The 17,619-nt window shown below is 62.8% G+C and overlaps 1 protein-coding gene across 1 annotated transcript in view; it reads right to left on the bottom strand.

Annotated features, from left to right (window-relative positions):
- The window catches only part of LOC117653309 (homeobox protein araucan-like), a 40,523-nt gene extending 38,262 nt beyond the window's left edge, over positions 1–2,261 (bottom strand). The window contains exon 1 of the mRNA XM_034398913.1: positions 1,929–2,261. Within this exon, the coding sequence (XP_034254804.1) occupies positions 1,929–1,976 (48 nt within the window). The 5' untranslated portion in view covers positions 1,977–2,261. The remainder of the gene's footprint in view (positions 1–1,928) is intronic.
- Between the last annotated feature and the right edge of the window lie 15,358 nt (positions 2,262–17,619).

Consider the following 17,619-nt stretch of genomic DNA (forward strand, 5'->3'; position numbering starts at 1 on the left):
AGCAAAGTGCCCCGAGAAACATTGCGGGGGTGGGGGCGCCCGGGCGCAACAACCACCAGCACGGCAAAAGTGAAGTGGCAGCACGGCGTAGCACGGCGAAGCACGGCGCCACGCGACGACGGGGCCGATTTAATTCCACTCCAGCGCTATGATGACCGACTGGCCAAATGTTTTCCCACAAAGGGGACGAAACGCGTGTCGACCGCCACCTCGCCAGCAACTGCAGCCCAGTCCGCAGACACAGGCTACATAAATACCTGTGTGGTCACCAGACACTTTGGGCACCGATTATTCAGCTCCACTCCCCGGGGCCCTCTCGGCCCGCAGCCTCGGCCAGGTAGCGATCCGACGGACACCCCGGGGCCAGTCCGGGGCGGGGGCTGCCCCCGGGTACCCCGAAGGCGGCCGTCGTGCGTCTCCCTCGCACCCATTAGTGCGTAAGAGAGACGCGGGATGAACGCCCCACGCCCTGGGCCCTGCCCGGGCCCTGGGCCCCACGGGGGGCGCCGGCCCGGCAGCGACGCCCGCCGGTGGCGACGACGACGTTATGTATCCGTCCTTTTATTACCATTTCTTCGACTTCTTTTCCCCCTCTTTTTCTTTTCGCTCGCCCTCCCCCGTCTTCTCGAGAAAGATAAACACACACACGCACACACCCCCACACACAGACAGGCGCAGGATGACGCCCCCGTGTGCGGGCCGGGCGGGCCGGCGATAGGCATAGAGACATAACGTCGCGAATTGTAAACTACCCGCTCGTATAACACGCGTGTTTATGGCCCGCAATGTGCGGTGGGGCCGCGGTGTTGGCGGAGGTAATTTGGACAGCAGCACGCCGATGATGCGTGCTTCTGCGTGTTCATCAAGCGGCGTGCGCTGTCGGCGGTGTCCATCACGCCACTAAGCACGCCGTCTGCAAATGCGTGCACCGGGGTTGCACCGCGCGTTCTCGGCGCCGGTGGCGTTGGCGGCGGCGGCGGAGGTTCGCGTCCCGGAGGTGGCCGTCGTCGCCCCGGCCGTCGATGCGTTTCTCCGTTCTAATTGGCGCGACAAAGACCCGTCAGACAATGCTCGCTGTCGCCGGCGCCACGGCCGGCGCCGTCCGGAACCGAGGGAGACGCCGGCGCGCTGCGAGGGAGCGAGAGAGAGAGACAGAAGAGCGAAAAAAGAGCGTGAGAGCGCCGCGACCATTAATTGGCTAGTTATTGCTTGTTGAGAATGGGCGGCGGAATGTCGCGAGGCGCGCCACTGGCGCCTAGTTCGCTCGGCCGTTTCCATTTTTACAATTAAACGGTACGGAATGAATGAAATCGGGTGCTAATTACCCATTGTTCGGCGTACCAGTCGCTTTTTCGACGGCGTTTCTTTTGTTCGTTCGCGCCGTTTCGTTCACCCGCGCTGCGCCAGGCCGCGCCGCGCCGCCGGTGGTCCCGCAGCCCCGCCGTGGTGCCCCGCCATCCCGGACCTGTTCATTGTCCATTGACGGCGGTTCGCGGGTACTCGCCGACGACCGGCGGGGCTTCTTCTAGACACACTTGTTCTCCGCGGCGCGGCCTCGGCGCGGTGTCGTGGGTGGCACTGGCCGAGCACCGGGCCGCGAAGCAATGCGAAGCAATGCGAAGCACCGCGACACGATAACCCTTCCGCCAGTCACTTGGACATGATCGCGGTCCTCGAGTACTTGTTCAAACACGGCGTATTACACGGCGGCCACTCCACGCGACACACCGGACCGATAGCGCGCCACTCGACACAACGGGCAGACGCACGCAATGCGGGGCTCCTATTATAGTGGATTGGGTCCCAGATTCCGAAAAGGGCCCACCGACCACAATGCCACCTCGACACAAACGTCGAGGAGGACCAACAAAAGGCCTGCCTCTTCACGGCGGACACACACACACACACAAACACACCTCTGGGCTCACCTGGGAGGGCGCCGGGTACGAGTACCCGAACTGAGAGTACGCTGACATGTCCAGCAACAGCTTGGCGATTTTAATGTACACTTGGCGGGGAAGAAATCACCAGCGTTGGCTCGCTGGGCTCGCGCTAGCCGTGCGCTAGCTGCTCTCCTCCGTCCTCGCCGTCCTCTGCGGGGCGTCGTCTTGGCGCCGTCCTGGGCCGCTCGGGGGCCACGACATGGGGTGAACTAGCGGGGCTAGCAACCGAGCCCCGTCCCCGTCACTGCACTGCACTCGCGAGGGAAGGCAACGCGTCGCTCGCGCCACTCAGTGGCCGGCGAGCATGTCACCCGGTGCGATCCGGCCGGGGCGGCGAGCGCGGCGCTGGCTGCGGGGCGAGCCGACGAGGCGAGCAGGACGAGCCACGGGGCGACGGGGCGGCCCGCCTGTGCCGCTGCTAACGCTGCTAGGGGATGCCTCGCGACTGAGCGCGGCAGCGCGGCGCGGCGTGCGCAGACAGGGCCACGGAGTGGAGCCAGGCGCAGCGCGCAGCCACAGCCGCACCGCGCACTTTTTAAGAAGTCACTTGTTGATTGTGCTTCGCGGCCACTCGCCACTCGCGGCGCCGCACACTCACTCACTCACTGTGCACTCGTCACAAACACACTGCACTTTCACGCGCGAGTTTCACGCTGGACGACGTTGCTGATGTTGCTGTTGTTGTTATATCCCAGGTTGTTGTTATCACTGTAGGCACTTTTCACTGGACGTCACTCGCGACGCGGCCGGCTCGGCGCGTTTGTCGGTGTCGCCGATTATGGCTCGGTGACAATGGCCGAGTAATATCAAAGAGGGTTTCCAAAACACGGCGAGCGTGGCACGGCGGCACGCCACGGCGCGGCACGGCGCGGCACGGCGGGGTGGGGGTGGGTCGATGGCTGGAGGGTGGCACGGCACGCGAGCAGCCGACGGGGCGGCGCGGCGGCGCGGCACGGCGGGGCAGGGCAGTTGGCCGCGGACTAGCGCCGGGTGGCGTCGGCGCGGAGGCGCGTCGGAGGGTCGCGGCGTGCGGCCGCCCTAACCCCAGCGCGTCGGGGTGGCTGGCAGGCCGGCAGGCTGCAGGGCGTGGCGGGATGCGGCGCGGGGCGCAGCTGGGCCTGCGAGCGGCACGGCGGCACGGAGGGTGCTCGCGCCGGCAGGGAGAAGCCTCGACTGACGAGCCGGCGCCGGCCCAGGGGGACCCCTCTGGCGGCGGCCGGCCGAACCAAACCGGTCCTGGCTGCCCCCTCCACCGTCCACTGGCCCTCCCCACGCCGCGCCGCGCGCCGCCGCCAGCCAACGGCGGGCCCGCTCGCTGCCGGGCGCTGCCGCGCGCTGCCCCCACGCCCCGCCCCGCGACGCGCCGCGACGCGCCGCGACGCGGGCACTGGGCCGCGCGCCGCCCCCACCCGTTTGTTGCCCCCGACCCGAACGCGGCCCGCCACGGGGAAGGCCCAGCCGGCCGGGGTGGTTTGCTCAATGAATGTTCCGAAAAATGCGTACAACACTCCGGCTCTTGGGGACAAGGGGTGGGAGGTTAACCAAACAAAACACAACAGTTGCTCCGGGCTGCCGGGCCCGCCCGGGGCTGTGGGCTGCGGCTGGGGAGTCAGGGGGTGGCGGCGGCGACGTCGACGTCGTGGAAGTCGCGGCTCCTCGCCGCAAGTCGGCCGCAAGGCTCTTCGGGAAGTCGACTGTTTCTACCGTGTTCCCGACGTGAATTGTTGCTCACTCGCCGAGTCCTCCCCAAACTTTGAGAAGCCATCCCCTTCTTCCGGGACTTGCAGGTTGCCTCGGTGCAGCACATCCAAAGCACATCCACGCGGCCACGCGGCCCGGCATGCAGGCCGCGCAAAAACGGGTTATGGGTGCAGATTTGATCCGAACACGGTTTTAAATATTCGTAATGAGTGAGGCCGGCATTAAACACAAGGGCTTATGATTTATACGGCAACACGTTCCTTCGAACGCACTCACACAGACGCACGCACACGCACGCGGACCAATCAAAGGGCCCGCCGCGGTGCGTTCACCTGATCCGAGCACACGGTGACAAGCACTTGTATGTGAGAACGTGTATTCATGGTGCGCGCGTGTGTGTGAGTGTGTGTAAGAGAAGGGGGGAACGCAGAGGGAAGAGTACACCTCATTCGATCATTGATGTTATGTCGTACAATTTCATTCACGAGACACAGTATCGGATGACAGGCTGAAGTACCGTTCGCAGCGCATATTCTTCTCCGCGTCCAACTTTTTCGTCCGCGCGCGTGCCCCGTCCTTACAACCAACAACAACAACACTCGGCTGAGAATAACTTAGGCGCCACTAATTACAACACAAGTTGGGAGAAGTTTGGCGCGGCATAACGACCGGTTAATGAAAAGCGGCCATTCTTTCCCTGGACGCGTTTACTCATTCCAGACGCACTAATGTTCTCACCCGGGGCCTCGCCGCGCCGCCTTATCGGAAGTGTTATCATCTTAATAAGACCGTGTTTTACATGCCCGCCTAATACGGGTGAGTACGCGGGGCCGCGGACGCGGTGGCGCGCCGCTCCAGGTTCGGCTGCGTCACTCGACCGGCCCACCGCGCGGCTACACTAGAAAACAAAAACAAAACAGAAAGCGCGGAGGGAAAACGAACGAGTAAAATCAAAGCGGCTATCGCGCGCACGACGCCCCACGGCGGTGGCCCGATGCTGATTCGCTGATTCTTATAAAATGAGCGGCCGATAATCGAAATAACAACTGGCGGCGGGAGAGCGCGGCGAAGCGCGGAGCGAGGCGAACGGAACGGAACCATCGTTTGGCCATCAGCCTCCCGGGCCGGGCCGCCCCGCCCAGCGCCGCGCTGCGGATAGTCCGGATAGTAGTTTGGGCACTCCAAGTACGGCATGGCCATCGACATGGCGATGACCGCCGCGGGGAGCGACATGCAAAGCAGGCAGCGCAGGCAAACAACAACAAGAGACTGATGACGGACGCCGACGGACAGCGCCTTTTTGTTTCGCGCGCACAATTTTTCATCGCTCGGCCGGCCGGTCCGGCCCGGCCCGGTCCGTTGGGCGCCATCTCATTTGAATCAAGTCCCCGGCCCGGCCGGCCCGGACCGAGATTCGAGTCCGATGATCGATTATTGATCGGGGTGGCCGTGACTGTCCGGCCTGCGGGCTCATTTCGAAAGTGCTCGTCGTCGCTCTGTCTCCCTCGCGCCCCCGCGGACCGCCCCTTGAGCGCGAGAGAGACAGCTGTCCGCGTTACGCCTCCGCGGTGTAGTAACGCCGTTTTAATGGTCCGGAATGGGTTCAGAATGGGTGTAGGAGCGGAAAGTATGCACACCGCGCTGCTCGGCGTTGCCTGGCCGCGCTGGAGCCATTCTGGAAGAGATGAGTCCACTACCTCCAATGGATTGGAGGTGAATCCATTGGAGGTAATGAGCCCCCCCCTTCTGGAAACAAGAAATAATGAATGGATCATTTTGATCTCGTTGCTACCGATGCTGAGTTTCCGGCCGCGGCCGTGGACCAATTTCTTTCGAAGGAGAGAGGACTGTAGAAAGAATGGGTGGTCGTGCAAAATCGGACCCACGCTGACCCGGAGTTTTCTTTTATTTTTCACTAAAGTTCTCCTCGGGTCCATGATTGCTTGTTTCTTCGTCTGCTTCGTCTTTTTATTTTTTGAGCGGGCATGAAACCATTGGCAGTTCCCGTGATCCATCACCCTTGTCGAAGAGTGTCGCCGAGGGCGGGCTGCCGTCATCGCGGCCAGGGCGGCGGGCACACCGTCAGCGCGGCAGCGCTTCAGCCAATCGGACGTTGCGAGCCGGGCCGCCACAGCGCCGCCATCGCCCAGTTCCGCGTAAAGCAAAACGAATCGGGTCGCGTCACAAATACCCGCCCGATAATGCAGAGGGTGGGTGAAAATCCGAGAAGTCCGCGGCGTTTATTTTGGCGGTGCGCGGTTGTGCGGGGGCGGAAAGTTGCGAACGCGGCCGCCGGCTGGAGGCTGGCTGGATGCTGGGGGCACAGCGGCGCTGGAGTGCTGGAGAATGCGTGGCGCCTGGAAGGGCAGCAGCGCGCTACACATCTTCTCATTAGCGGTACACGTGCTCGGCGATGTCGGCGCCCCGCCCCGCCCCGCGCCGCTGGGGGCTCTATGCGGCTCTATGCGGCGCTACGCCACCCCGTGCCCGCACTTTTCATCCACCCGCACTCACACTGCGCTACAGCACTAGCGCACGCTCTAACGAGCCTGCATGTGTGTGTTGTGTGTGTGTGTGTGTGTGTGTGTGTGTATGTGTGTGTGTGTGTGTGTGTGTGTGTGTGTGTGTGTGTGTGTGTGTCTGTGTGTGTGTGCGCGCGCGCGCGTGTGTGTGCGTGTGAGTGTGTGAGTGTGAGTGTGCGGGGTGATGCGCACTGCGAGTTCGCCGAGTTCGCCGAGGTCCTCCAGCAGGTGGAGAAAGCTCGGCCGCCTTGTCGAGCGGGGAAGGGCGGCTGGCTGTGCTGGCTGTGCTGGCTGTCTTGAGCACGCCGATCTAGTAATCCCCGTGTCCCCAATGAGTCATGCGGCTAAAGGACCATAATGCTCTGTGAGGCGGGCAGGCGGGCAGGCGCCGTGAGCAGTGAGACAGTGAGCAACGCCATAGGAATGCACGGCACACGCCCGGCCGCCCCCGCCGCTTCGACAACAACACTCCCTGCAGGGCGGCCGCCTAGGAAAACCTAAAAGCGACCCAGGTCGGCCGCCGGAGGTTCGACTCCCCGTGCCGCCGACCGAATTTTTCCGAGACGACCGGGCGAGCGATGCCGAGCTATTTTCGAGCGTCGGGAGAGCGAACGGGCCGCGCGCTCTGTCACGTCGCCAAGCTCGCGAACACGCTCGCGGCCTTGACGGCGTGCCCGAGCGTGGCGGCGCGCCATCGCAGCAAATCGGTGTACAAGTCGCGGCCGATGTCCCGCGGACCTACATCGCGGTGTCCGACACGTCCTGCAACAAGTTCATTCCTGGCCGTGCCGCGCCGCGGCGGGGTCGCCCTGCTTGCTTCGCTGCGGCGGCGCGGCTTGCTGGCAAAATGATGCCCAGACAGCAGCACAGAGGCCGATTTGGGATTTCGGCATTTGTTCGCTTGTTCCAAGAACATTCATTTCCCGACCGCCAGACAACCTTTCCCTTGTTGAGACCCACTATCGGGCCCACGACGGTCGCCGTGTCACCTCCTCGTCAGCCGGCCAGACGGACCGAGACGGACGCAGATAGTGCGCCGCTCGATTTCTCATCCCGACGCTAAGTGGTCGTCAAGAGGACGGCGTCGAGCAAGGCGTCCAGCGGGATGGATGGCCGCCTCATCACGTTATCGCCGCGCGTCGGCAACGACGTGAATATGAGAAATCGCGAGACCGCGCGCCTCCCCGATGGCGACGGAGTGCTCTGTCTCTCTCGCACGCCGACGGGACGGCCCATGCGTGCGAGAGAGACAGAGCGACGACGCCACTGTTCGGAACGAGCCGCTCTGCTCGCGGATGGCTGTTTTTGCAAGTGGCCGTCCTAATTGTGCAGGCCCGGCTTTGGGGCCCCTGGGGGCAGCTTCCAGGGGCTCCCCCACGCCGCGTCGCTTTGGCCTGCGTGTGCGTGCGTGCGTGTGTGTCTGTGTATGCAGGTGTGATGGCACCGTGTCGCCAATTAAAGCCCATGCCGTGTCCCTCGATGCGGGCCACTCACACAGTCGCAACCGGGGCACAGCTAGGCACACCGACGCGCAATGCCGCGCAATGCAGTGGCACTGGCGCACACGTGCACGGCACGACTCCACTACACTTTCAAGCCGGCTGGCCCTGACGTCGTCGTCGTCGTCTTGGTTCGCGAAGAGGAGGTCTGGCTGCTCTTCGGGCGTCATCGTCGCCACCCTGACCGTCGTGCGACGCCAGCGTGACGCTGAGAGTGGTGCACGCGTCACGGCAGGGACGCCGTTGCAGTGTACGTCACTGTCGGCAAGGCGAGAATGCGAGGCGCAGTGCAAAATGCAAAGTACACTCTGGGCGGCACCAGCAGCACGGCCAGCATCGGCACGGCCAGATATGGCGATGCGATGCGACGGTGTCTGCGAGCGCGTGTGATTAATCTTGTGTCTCTCTCTTCCCCTTCATTAGCCCAGTGTTACCCCTCAGCCGCAGACCGCCAGGGAATGCTGAATGGGTGGAGTGGCCCCGCCCCGCCCCGCCCCGCCCCGCCCCGCCTCCCCCTTGCTGCAGCACGGCGACCCGCGCGATGTACCCGTCCCCGCAAAAACAAAAGACGCGCACGACGACGGCGGTGGCGTCGGTGGTATTCGCACCCGGGTGTCGCCCGGTCTCGGTTCATCCGGCCGGGTGTCTTGAGGGCGCCATGTGGAGCCGCGGGGCTGCGGAGGCGATTTGTCCCACGACACGGCGGGGCGGGGCGTTCTGGCCGCCCGAAATAATGGGACCGAGGAATCCGGAGCGCGGCGGCGTGGCGGCGTGGCGGCGCCGCGTGGACGCCGAGGAGGCCGAGCAGGCCGTTGTCCGGGCCCGCTGGAAGGCCTGGACGCAGCGGGTCCTCTCCTCCGGTCCTCCTGCCGGGTCGCAGATGAGACAGGCGACAAACAAAGGAGCCTTGTTAACAACATCCGCCGATAGTGGAACTTTACGGAGCTCTCGCTGTGAGGGGGGCGGCGGGTACGAACTGACCGGATGTAGTAAAAAAAGGACTCGAGGAGGAAAGGAGGAATGTGTGCCGGACCCACGGGCCACGAGGGTTGGGGGGGGGGGGGGGGCACGGTGACACCGGTATACGCACTGCTTGCAGCGCGGACTACGGGGTTCAAAGCTCTGAATCGTCCTATTGCGATACTCGACGCAGGACACGAAGTCGGGAGCGCTTTGACTAAGTGGAAGGCAGTTTCGCAAGGCTGTAACCCAGTGGTTCTCAACCTTAGGGTCGCGACCCCAAGTGGGGTCGCGAAAAAATTTTAAGGGGTCGCGGCGAGGTAGCTGGGGTCGTGTTTTGGGCCGATTTTAAGCAGCCACTGCGTCTGATCCGAGGCGGGCATTTTGCTCCCTCAACGGGCAATTGGTCTTTGAACCTTCCTTTAGCATGCCTTTGTTACGGAGTGTGATTATCAGTCTTAGTTTGGGAGCAGTATTGTCTCAAAGTTTACCAAAACGGTCAGAAATGTCTTTGAAAAATCGTGTTTTGGGCCGATTTTAAGCAGCCACTGCGTCTGACCCGAGGCGGTATTTCGTCCTCCTTCAACGGGCAATTGGTCTTTGGACCTTCCTTTAGCATGCCTTTGTTACGGAGTGTGATTATCGGTCTTAGTTTGGGAGCAGTATTGTCTCAAAGTTGGCCGAAACGCTCAGAAATGTCTTTGAAAAACCGTTGTGACTGTTTTGGCCAACTTTGAGACAATACTGCTCCCAAACTAAGATTGATAATCGCATTCCGTAACAGAGGCATGCTAAAGGAAGGTCCAAAGAACAATTGCCCGTTGAGGGAGCAAAATGCCCGGCTCGGATCAGACGCAGTGGCTGCTTAAAATCGACCCAAAACATGATTTTTCAAAGACATTTCTGAGCGTTTTGGCCAACTTTGAGACAATACTGCCCCCAAACTAAGACTGATAATCGCACTCCGTAACAGAGGCATGCTAAAGGAAAGTCCAAAGACCAATTGCCCGTTGAGGGAGCAAAATGCCCGCCTCGGATCATACGCAGTGGCATGCTAAAGGAGGGGTCCCGTGGGGTCGTGAAACTTTTCCTGGGGGTCGCGGAAATTTTTGGCTCCAAATTTGGGGTCACGAGCCGAGAAAGGTTGAGAACCGCTGCTGTAACCCAAAGTAGCAATAGCCAAACAGCCAATCTAAGTTGGTCAAAACGGCGACCACCGTGTTCATCCTTTCGTTTCATTTCTGTTCCTTGTTTGGTGGCTCCAAATGATTGACCCGCTGCGTGGCGAGCAGTCTACCGGGGCGCGTCCTGCGTGCCGCCCTGCGTGCGGTACTTTACGCGCGTACTTTACGTCTATATCGCCATTGACACACGTGTCGAAGGCAGTAACGACGCTATCTGACGGGCCCATCGCGCGCCCGGCGAGGCGCCCGGGCCATCGGCCAGCGTAGCCAGCGTCGAGGGGGGTGCAGCGCCAGCCGGACAGCCACAGCAGCCAGCCAGCCAGCCAGCCAGCCAGCCAGCACGGCGCGTCCCCCGCATTTTATTATTTACACTCGACGCTGATTTCATGGCCTATAATATTCGCCATAGATCACTTTTATGAATGGGGGCGGGGGGCGCACAGCAGGCCCTCCGCCCTCCGCCGGGCCTCGCCGTGTAAACGGCTTTCGAAAACAAGCAGGCGATTGTTTCGGCCGAACGCCGTGTCTGCCTGCATGCTTGAGGAGCGATTGGCGGAGGGAAGGGGGGATGGGGAGGGGGCGATTTTTGCGGTGGTGGTGGCACTTTGAAGGTGGGTGGGCGCGCGGTCCGCCACGCCGGCCGTCTTGGGGAAGGGCGCGGTGCTGGGCGCGGCGTGCAGCCCTATCTGGCGGCCAGATCGGCGGCGGGGCGGGGCGGGCCGGCGATCGCGAAGCATGAGGTAATGAGTGCTGGCATTCCGCCTTCCGCCGTTCGCACACACAGCGACACAATGCCCACCGCAGCCGGACGTCGCAGGCGCGGGCCTGCACTGCAGTGCTCTGCAGTCGCAGTGTCGCAGTGGGCCAACACCAGTTCAGCGGCCGGAACTGTGCACACTTTCGGAGCTCCAATGCCCACCATGACTCGAATCAAATACGCGATGCCAAAAATGAACTGCAGAAGCAAAACAAAATAATAAACACGGGGCTCATTGAAACCAAACCAGCCCTTCAATTACCTTCACTATGTTCATTTTTAAAATGTGATTGTGAGTGTGTGAGTGCATTTGCAGTCGCCTTTACGAGAGCCGGACAAGGATGAGTACGGCTGACGTAGAGCTGACCCGGCCGACGCTTCGCTTCGCCTCGCTTCGCTGCACGTTCCCGTCCGAGGCCGTGGAGGTGGAGGTCGTGGAGGCCCATAAGCCCGGCCACGGGGCGGCCACGGGGCGCACACGGCGCGCGGCCCCTAGATAACACGCAGGGCCGGGCGTGGCGTGACTCACCGAGAGCCCAGCCAGCCCAGCCTACCTCGCCCCGTCTATCTACACTACATTTGTTTCCGTATCCAAAACACACCGCGGTTGCTGTTTTATGGCCCGCTGTCTGTATCGTGTTAGCCGCGTTAGCCGCGTTAGCCCGACGACGCGTGTCGTATAGTGGCTGCGTGCGGCGTGCGTGCGTGCGCGGAGCGTGTCGGCCGAAAAACGGAGTTGGTTTAGTGGAGTCGAACATGCGGAGCCATAATCCACTTGGAACGCGGCTGCGGACGTCGCCAGTGTTGTGTAATTGCCTCCCGATTGCATCTTTCCATCTTTCCGAAGCGCCCCGTCCGCCAGTCCCGCCTCTCCGGACATCGGTCGCCGTGATAGCGACAGCGCGTGCTGCGGCGTGATTAAACCGCGTCGCCACCGTTTCAGAAACGAAATCGGGAAGCCCAGAGAAGCGCGACCGGCCTGCAAACGACCACTTGTCAGTGTCGTGACGAAATCAAACCACCTAATCGCGCTGCCGATGCGTTTCGTTTCGGACGCACTGCGGTGACGAGGCTGATACGTCGCAACCCTTTGGGACGCTGCTCTACTTTTCGCTGTGTGTGTGTGCGTGTGTGTGTGTGTGTGTGTGTGTGTGTATGTGGCGGTAAAGCACGAGTGACACGAGAAGGGGCGTGGCGTGGCGTGGCGGGGCGTGGGCGTCGCTTGTTCGGTAGATGGTCATTGATCACTGGACGGCCTGGTCGTTGATCATGGTCGTTGTTAGGGTGTTTGCTTTGGCCTTAGTCATCATCAAGGCCCTGACGCAATACGCGTGCGCTGGGTGGGCCCCCGACGAACCCCGACCGGGTCCACCCGCCCCGAATGCACGACGCGAACCTCGACGACGGCGCCGCCAAGACCGTCCCCGACGACGTCCTCGGCGGTCCACCGGGAGCGCACCGAGCCTGGCGCCCCGAGGCCGCCGACGGCGAGGGCCGCGGGTAGCGGGGGCAGCGGGGGCCGCGGGCTGGCGAGGCCCCTTTCTCTGCGTGATAGACAGGTAACAGATACATTCCGATGTCAATTTATGGTTAATAAATTAAGTGGGACTGCGGAGGCGCGGAGCAGGCCTGCCCAGTGTGGGGTCGCGGGGCGGGGCGGGGCGGGGCGGGGCGGGGCGGGGCGGGGCACGCACTATGCACCGCGGCCGCGAGCCTGCACGCCTGATGGTCGGCCCGGCCCACCCCGCTCCGCCCCGACGGGTCAAGCCGCCGTGTTACCTAGTAACCCTGTCGGCCTGGGCAAAACCGGCGATCCATCTCCCTGGAGCCTGAGGATGCAGGACTAATGGACGGCGGAGTGGCCATTCGACCAGCAAAAGACGCACGCCTGTCGAGTGGCCAGATTTGAGCTAAACTGTCACAGATGTGTGCGGGCTTCTGCGGCGATTTCGACAGACAGTTCGTCCAGCTTCAACACACTCTGTCATGCAGTTTTATAAAAACTTGTGCAAACTGCAGGAGTCGCTGTCCAGCTCCAAGCGTGTGCGAGTGCGAGAGAGAGGGGCGTCTTGATGCGCTCGTGTCAGACCGAGTCAGGCCGAGACACGCGTGTCAGGCCGTGTCAGACGAGGCGTGACACGCTCCTCACTTCCGCACTCATTCACGCGGCGAGGCATTCAACCCTTTACCTGCTGGAGGCACTCACCTCCGAGTCGCGCAGAAAGTCCGCCGTGACGGACAGCTCCATGCCCCTCCTCGACCTGCCGCCGCGCCGCTGCTCGCCGTCCACCTCAACCTCCTCCTCGTCGTCCTCCTCGTCGTCCTCGTCTTCCTCATCCTCGTCGTCGTCGTCGTCCTCGTCGTCCTCCTCGCCGCCCTCGACGTCGTCCTCCGGGCGATCATCGGGCGCGACGCAGGGACGCAGCGCCTGCGTCGCGTGGCTCCAGCAGTCGTCCACGCCGGGCACGCCGCCCACGCCGCCCACGCCGCCGTGGCCGAAGCCCAGGTCCATTGTGAAGGGCAGCGGGCTGCACATGGGCCTCGCCGGACGCGCCGCGAGGCTAGGCCGGCCGAGGCTCTGGCGGCGAGGTCGCGGGGACAGACCGCGGGGGAAGCACCGCGTCAACGCCCTGCAGCGAGGCTAGGCCAACACAGGCCGAACACTGGGTGCACCAAGCGAGACACTTATCGGGGACCAACCCAGCTCTGAGGCCGGACACTGACACTGGCACTGGGGCTGACACTGGGGCTGACACTGAGGCTGACACTGCGCTGGCTGGGGCTGCAGCAGCGGGGCGCGTGATGGCCGCGTATCACAGCGCTGTGCGACGCTGTGTCGGATGTCACTGGTTGATCCGCCACGCCAGCTGGCAGGCCGGCAGGCTGGCAGGCTGCAGGGCACGGCGGCGTGAAGAGGGGCGTGCAGGGCGGGGAGGGGTTGGCGGGGTTGGCGCCTAATCCCATGCACCACTTCACTCCACTGTCACAACACACAACACCAGGACGACGACGTCCGTCCGTCACTGCCTCGTCACTGGCTCGTCACTGGCTCGTCACGCGCGTGACGCGTTACTGGCGCGGCTCGTCACGGCCCGGTGCGGCCGATGGGCCGGCCGGTCGTATCGCGGTCGCGTCGCGGAGTGCTTGATCTCGGCCGACGGGCCGCCGGCCGCGGCGTCGACGCGGTGCAGCGGGGCGCGAGGCGGTGCGTCGCGGTGCCGGCGTCCTCCGGGCGTCCGGGCTGCAGGGGCGCGGTGCGGCGCGGTGCGGCGCGGAGGTGGCGGGCTGTGGCCACGGTGCGGCTGGGCCGGCCACGCGGGCGACGCGGACGACGCGGACGCGCGGTGCTGTGGAGAGGGCAGCCAGCAGCAGCCTGCTGCAGCCGCGGCGGGGACGGCGGGGTGGGGGAGGACCACGGCGTCGCGACCACGGACCTCGCTAAGCCCGGCTACACCGGAGCAGCACCGGAGCGGACCCGGAGAGGCTGAGTCCTGGCGGGCTGGCGGCTGGCGGGCTGGCGGCCTGGCGGGGCGAAGCGCGGAGTGGCCGACCAGGCCGGGAGGGGCCGAGAAGGGGCGGAGGAGGGGCGCGTCGCTGTGCGCAGGCCGCGCCGGCCGCGCAGGGCGCCACACTGTAGTGGGGGGCTCCTCCATGACACAGCCAGCCGAGCACATGGTCCTGGACATCGCGGAGCCCTCGCGGCCCCGGCGGCGTGCGGCCGTGGCTAGAGTTATGGGTGGTCTCGGCCAGGAATCAGGAATCAGGAATCGGCACTGGATCCTCTAACCGCTCTCCTGGCCGCGGGCCGCGGGGAAGGCGGCACAGAGTCCGTGCTTGTAGCCCCTGACGGCCTGGCGGGCGGGCCGTCCCGTAGCGCACTGATGCGGGCGGGCTGCCTACGCCACAGGCGCTCTCCCTCTTAGAGCCGCGAAGCCTGCGACACCTTCTCTATCACTACATCACACGATATAGTTTCTCAAAAAAAATACCAACTCTTTCTCTGACTTTCTAATCTTGGTTCAAATTATTGGCGTGGTCGGTGACTTACACGACCGCGGCCGGCAGTGGTCTGCCTTACTTCTTGTCGCGCGGTCGCCGCGGTCGCCGTGCCCGAGCCCGTCTCTTATTCAGCGCTTCCACGTGGACATCCACGTGCGATTTGGAACACACTCGCGCCGTCTCGCTCCATCCATCCCGGCCGGCCGTCGATGCCGTGTCGTTCCCTTTTCTTTTTTCCACGCGCAGGTCTGCCGGTCTGAGTAAATAAACAGCGACGACAACGTAACACGGCCGGACTGGACGGGGAAAGGGGTGGGGTGAAAAAAAGAGTTTTCTCAGTGGGAGGAGCCGAATGACATGTAGAGGCGAAGAGAGAGAGAGAGAGAGAGAGAGAGAGAGAGAGAGAGAGAGGAGAGAGAGAGAGAGAGAGAGAGAGAGAGAGAGAGAGCAAATAAAAGGGTGTCTCTGCGGGTAGGTTGCAAGAGGAGGGCATCAGGATACGGTAACTATACAGTTTGGTTCAGGTTTCGGTTTAGAGTTAATTTATGCAGTAATGCTCCGGCTGCGCAAAAGGCACCAAAGGTCAATTTGTTTGATTTTACCAAACGAGTTTCGCTAGCCAACATTGGCTCTCCACTGTGTGCTTTTTTTAAATGTAAGTCATACTTTTAGGCCACCCGCCGAAGCAACCTCGGCTGGATTCAATATGCGATTTCATGAAATTCGTAGAAATGCGTACAAATGTAGTCCATCTCACTAAGAGGGCCACGGCGGCCATGCGAGCCAGCTCCAGATTGGGCCCTTGGGGGAGTGGGGGAGGGGGCAGTGTTTAGGATAGTGTGCGTGTGTGTGTGTGTGTGCACGCTTCCAAGGCGGGGGAACAGTATGGCTGCGTCCTTCTCCATAAACACACTCGACGCCTCTCTCGCACTCACACACACACACACACACACACACACACACACACACACACACACACACACGACGGCCGCCATGGCCGCGTCCCGCGATGGCCGCTATGTATTTATTTTTTGGCGGGTGTCGGTCGGTTTATCTATGGCGGCGATGCATAAAACATTGGACACAGCTCCGCCCCGCGCCGCCACGCCGCACGCTGTGTCTGTCTGTGTGTGCGTGCGTGTGTGTGTGTGTGCCGTGTGTGTGTGGCTCTCTAGCCGGTGGAACATGCCGCACCGTCCTGTATTATTGCACGGAGAGAGGGGGAGGGGAGGGGGGTTCCCGGTGTGCTTATTGATGCGGTTCATCGTGACGGGTTGCTTTGCTCCGGGCCGGCCTCATTCATTTTCTGGTGCACCACGAAACAAGGCGCGAGATTTCGCATTTATCTCGGAATCAACACACACACTGTCTCCCTTTAAACACACACGCACACACACACACAAACGCGCACTCGGGTGGCGGCGGGGCGCCGCGGGGTGCCGCCTGGATGCTGTGTCAATAGCTGGGAGGTCCGCGATCGTCTCGGTGGCGGAGAAGTGCGTCCTCCAGGTGGCGAGGCGACAATGGCGAAGCAATTAATTTGCATCGAGTTTGGCGGGGTGCTCCGGGGTGCTCACTGCACTATCTAGTGGAGGTTTACGGCCGCGGGGTCAGGGGTCACCCCCCGCGGGGGACATGCTCCGCTCGCTGGCCGGATTAATAAAGATTTTTTTCCCCTGTCTTCCCCTCCCCGCCATTGTTCATTTCGCTGGTGTGGTGGGAGACAGTCTTGTTGGCCATGCAAATGGACAGTGGATGGTAATCAATGGGATGTAAGGCCGGGCTGGCTTGGCAGTGGCTCGGCAGTCCGACCGCGGAAATAATGCAAGTTGCCGACAGAGTCGGGAGTCGCGCGGCGGGCCGGCCGAGCGGACTGCGGCACATGGCAACGCACCAGCCCGACCAAAGTCCCCCAAATCCGTCGGACTTGCGCGAATTAGGGTGCCGAAGTTCGCCCCCTTCGGGAGGCACCGGCGGCCAGAGTCTTATTCCCGATTTCAGTACGCTGCACCGACCTATCAACGACCCCTCCATCTCCGGCCGGGCTGAGAGGGGGCCAACACCGCCCACGCCTCGCCACGCCACGCCGCGACAGGGCCTCAATAAGCAGCCCTGTGACCCGGAAGAGATTAGCGCGGCGATGCCAAATGCCGAGGGATGGCGCCGTGGCGTGGCGTGCCGTGGCGTGCCGGCGTGTCGACGGTGAGATGTCGGAGTGGCTTTCAAAGGGCGCGGGGGGGAAAGGGAGGGGGGGCTTGATCATACTCTGTGGGGGCACGTTGTACGGGGTGCGGTTTGCTGGTTTATAGTGTGTGGCTGCGCTCTCTCTCACACACACACAGGGGCACACCTCACACGCACAAATACATCTCTGCGTGTTGGGGGCTGAACGCTGAACCAAAGGGATGAGAGAGCTGCAGGGGGTGTTGTTGGAAACACACAAACACACACAAACACACACACACACGCGCGTTCACTAGAAAGGTCGTCGGTGTGTGCTTCGCTTCGCGCATCCCCCTCGGTAACAGCGTCGCAGCCGCAGCACAAAATGCAAGCCTGGTATCGCAGGCTGCTGCGGTGGCGGCGGTGGCGGCGGCGCGCTGTGGTTGCCTGAGGACGCCATCTGCACCATAAATACTTTGGCGGCGTTGTTCGTGTGTCGCGCGGGTTGCCTGGTGGCGGGGACAGCCCGGGACCCCCGCAGCCCCGACCAGGACCCGAACCAGGACCCGAACCAGGACGGAGCGATTCCGAACCGTGCGACAGTCGCACCGTCTCTCTCGGACTCGTGAGGCCTTCCCGACGGGTGGGAGAGAGACAGTCGGTGCAGACAATGAATGGCCTTATTATTGGCGTGCGGCTGCAGATGGGGCGCCTGGCAGCCAGCCTGACCAGGTGGAGGTAAATGCCTCGCTTTTCTGGGGCCCTGGAGCAGCGGGGCGGGGCGCTCTCAAACGGGACGTGTTTCCGCGCTGCCGCGGAGAAGGCCGCCCCGTGTTTTCAGTTATTACTCACCTGTATTCTTCTTCTGTTGCGGCTGAAAACGAAACGAGA

The sequence above is a fragment of the Thrips palmi genome, unplaced genomic scaffold (genome assembly GCF_012932325.1).
Source record: "Thrips palmi isolate BJ-2018 unplaced genomic scaffold, TpBJ-2018v1 HiC_scaffold_8, whole genome shotgun sequence".
NCBI lineage: Eukaryota > Metazoa > Arthropoda > Insecta > Thysanoptera > Thripidae > Thrips > Thrips palmi.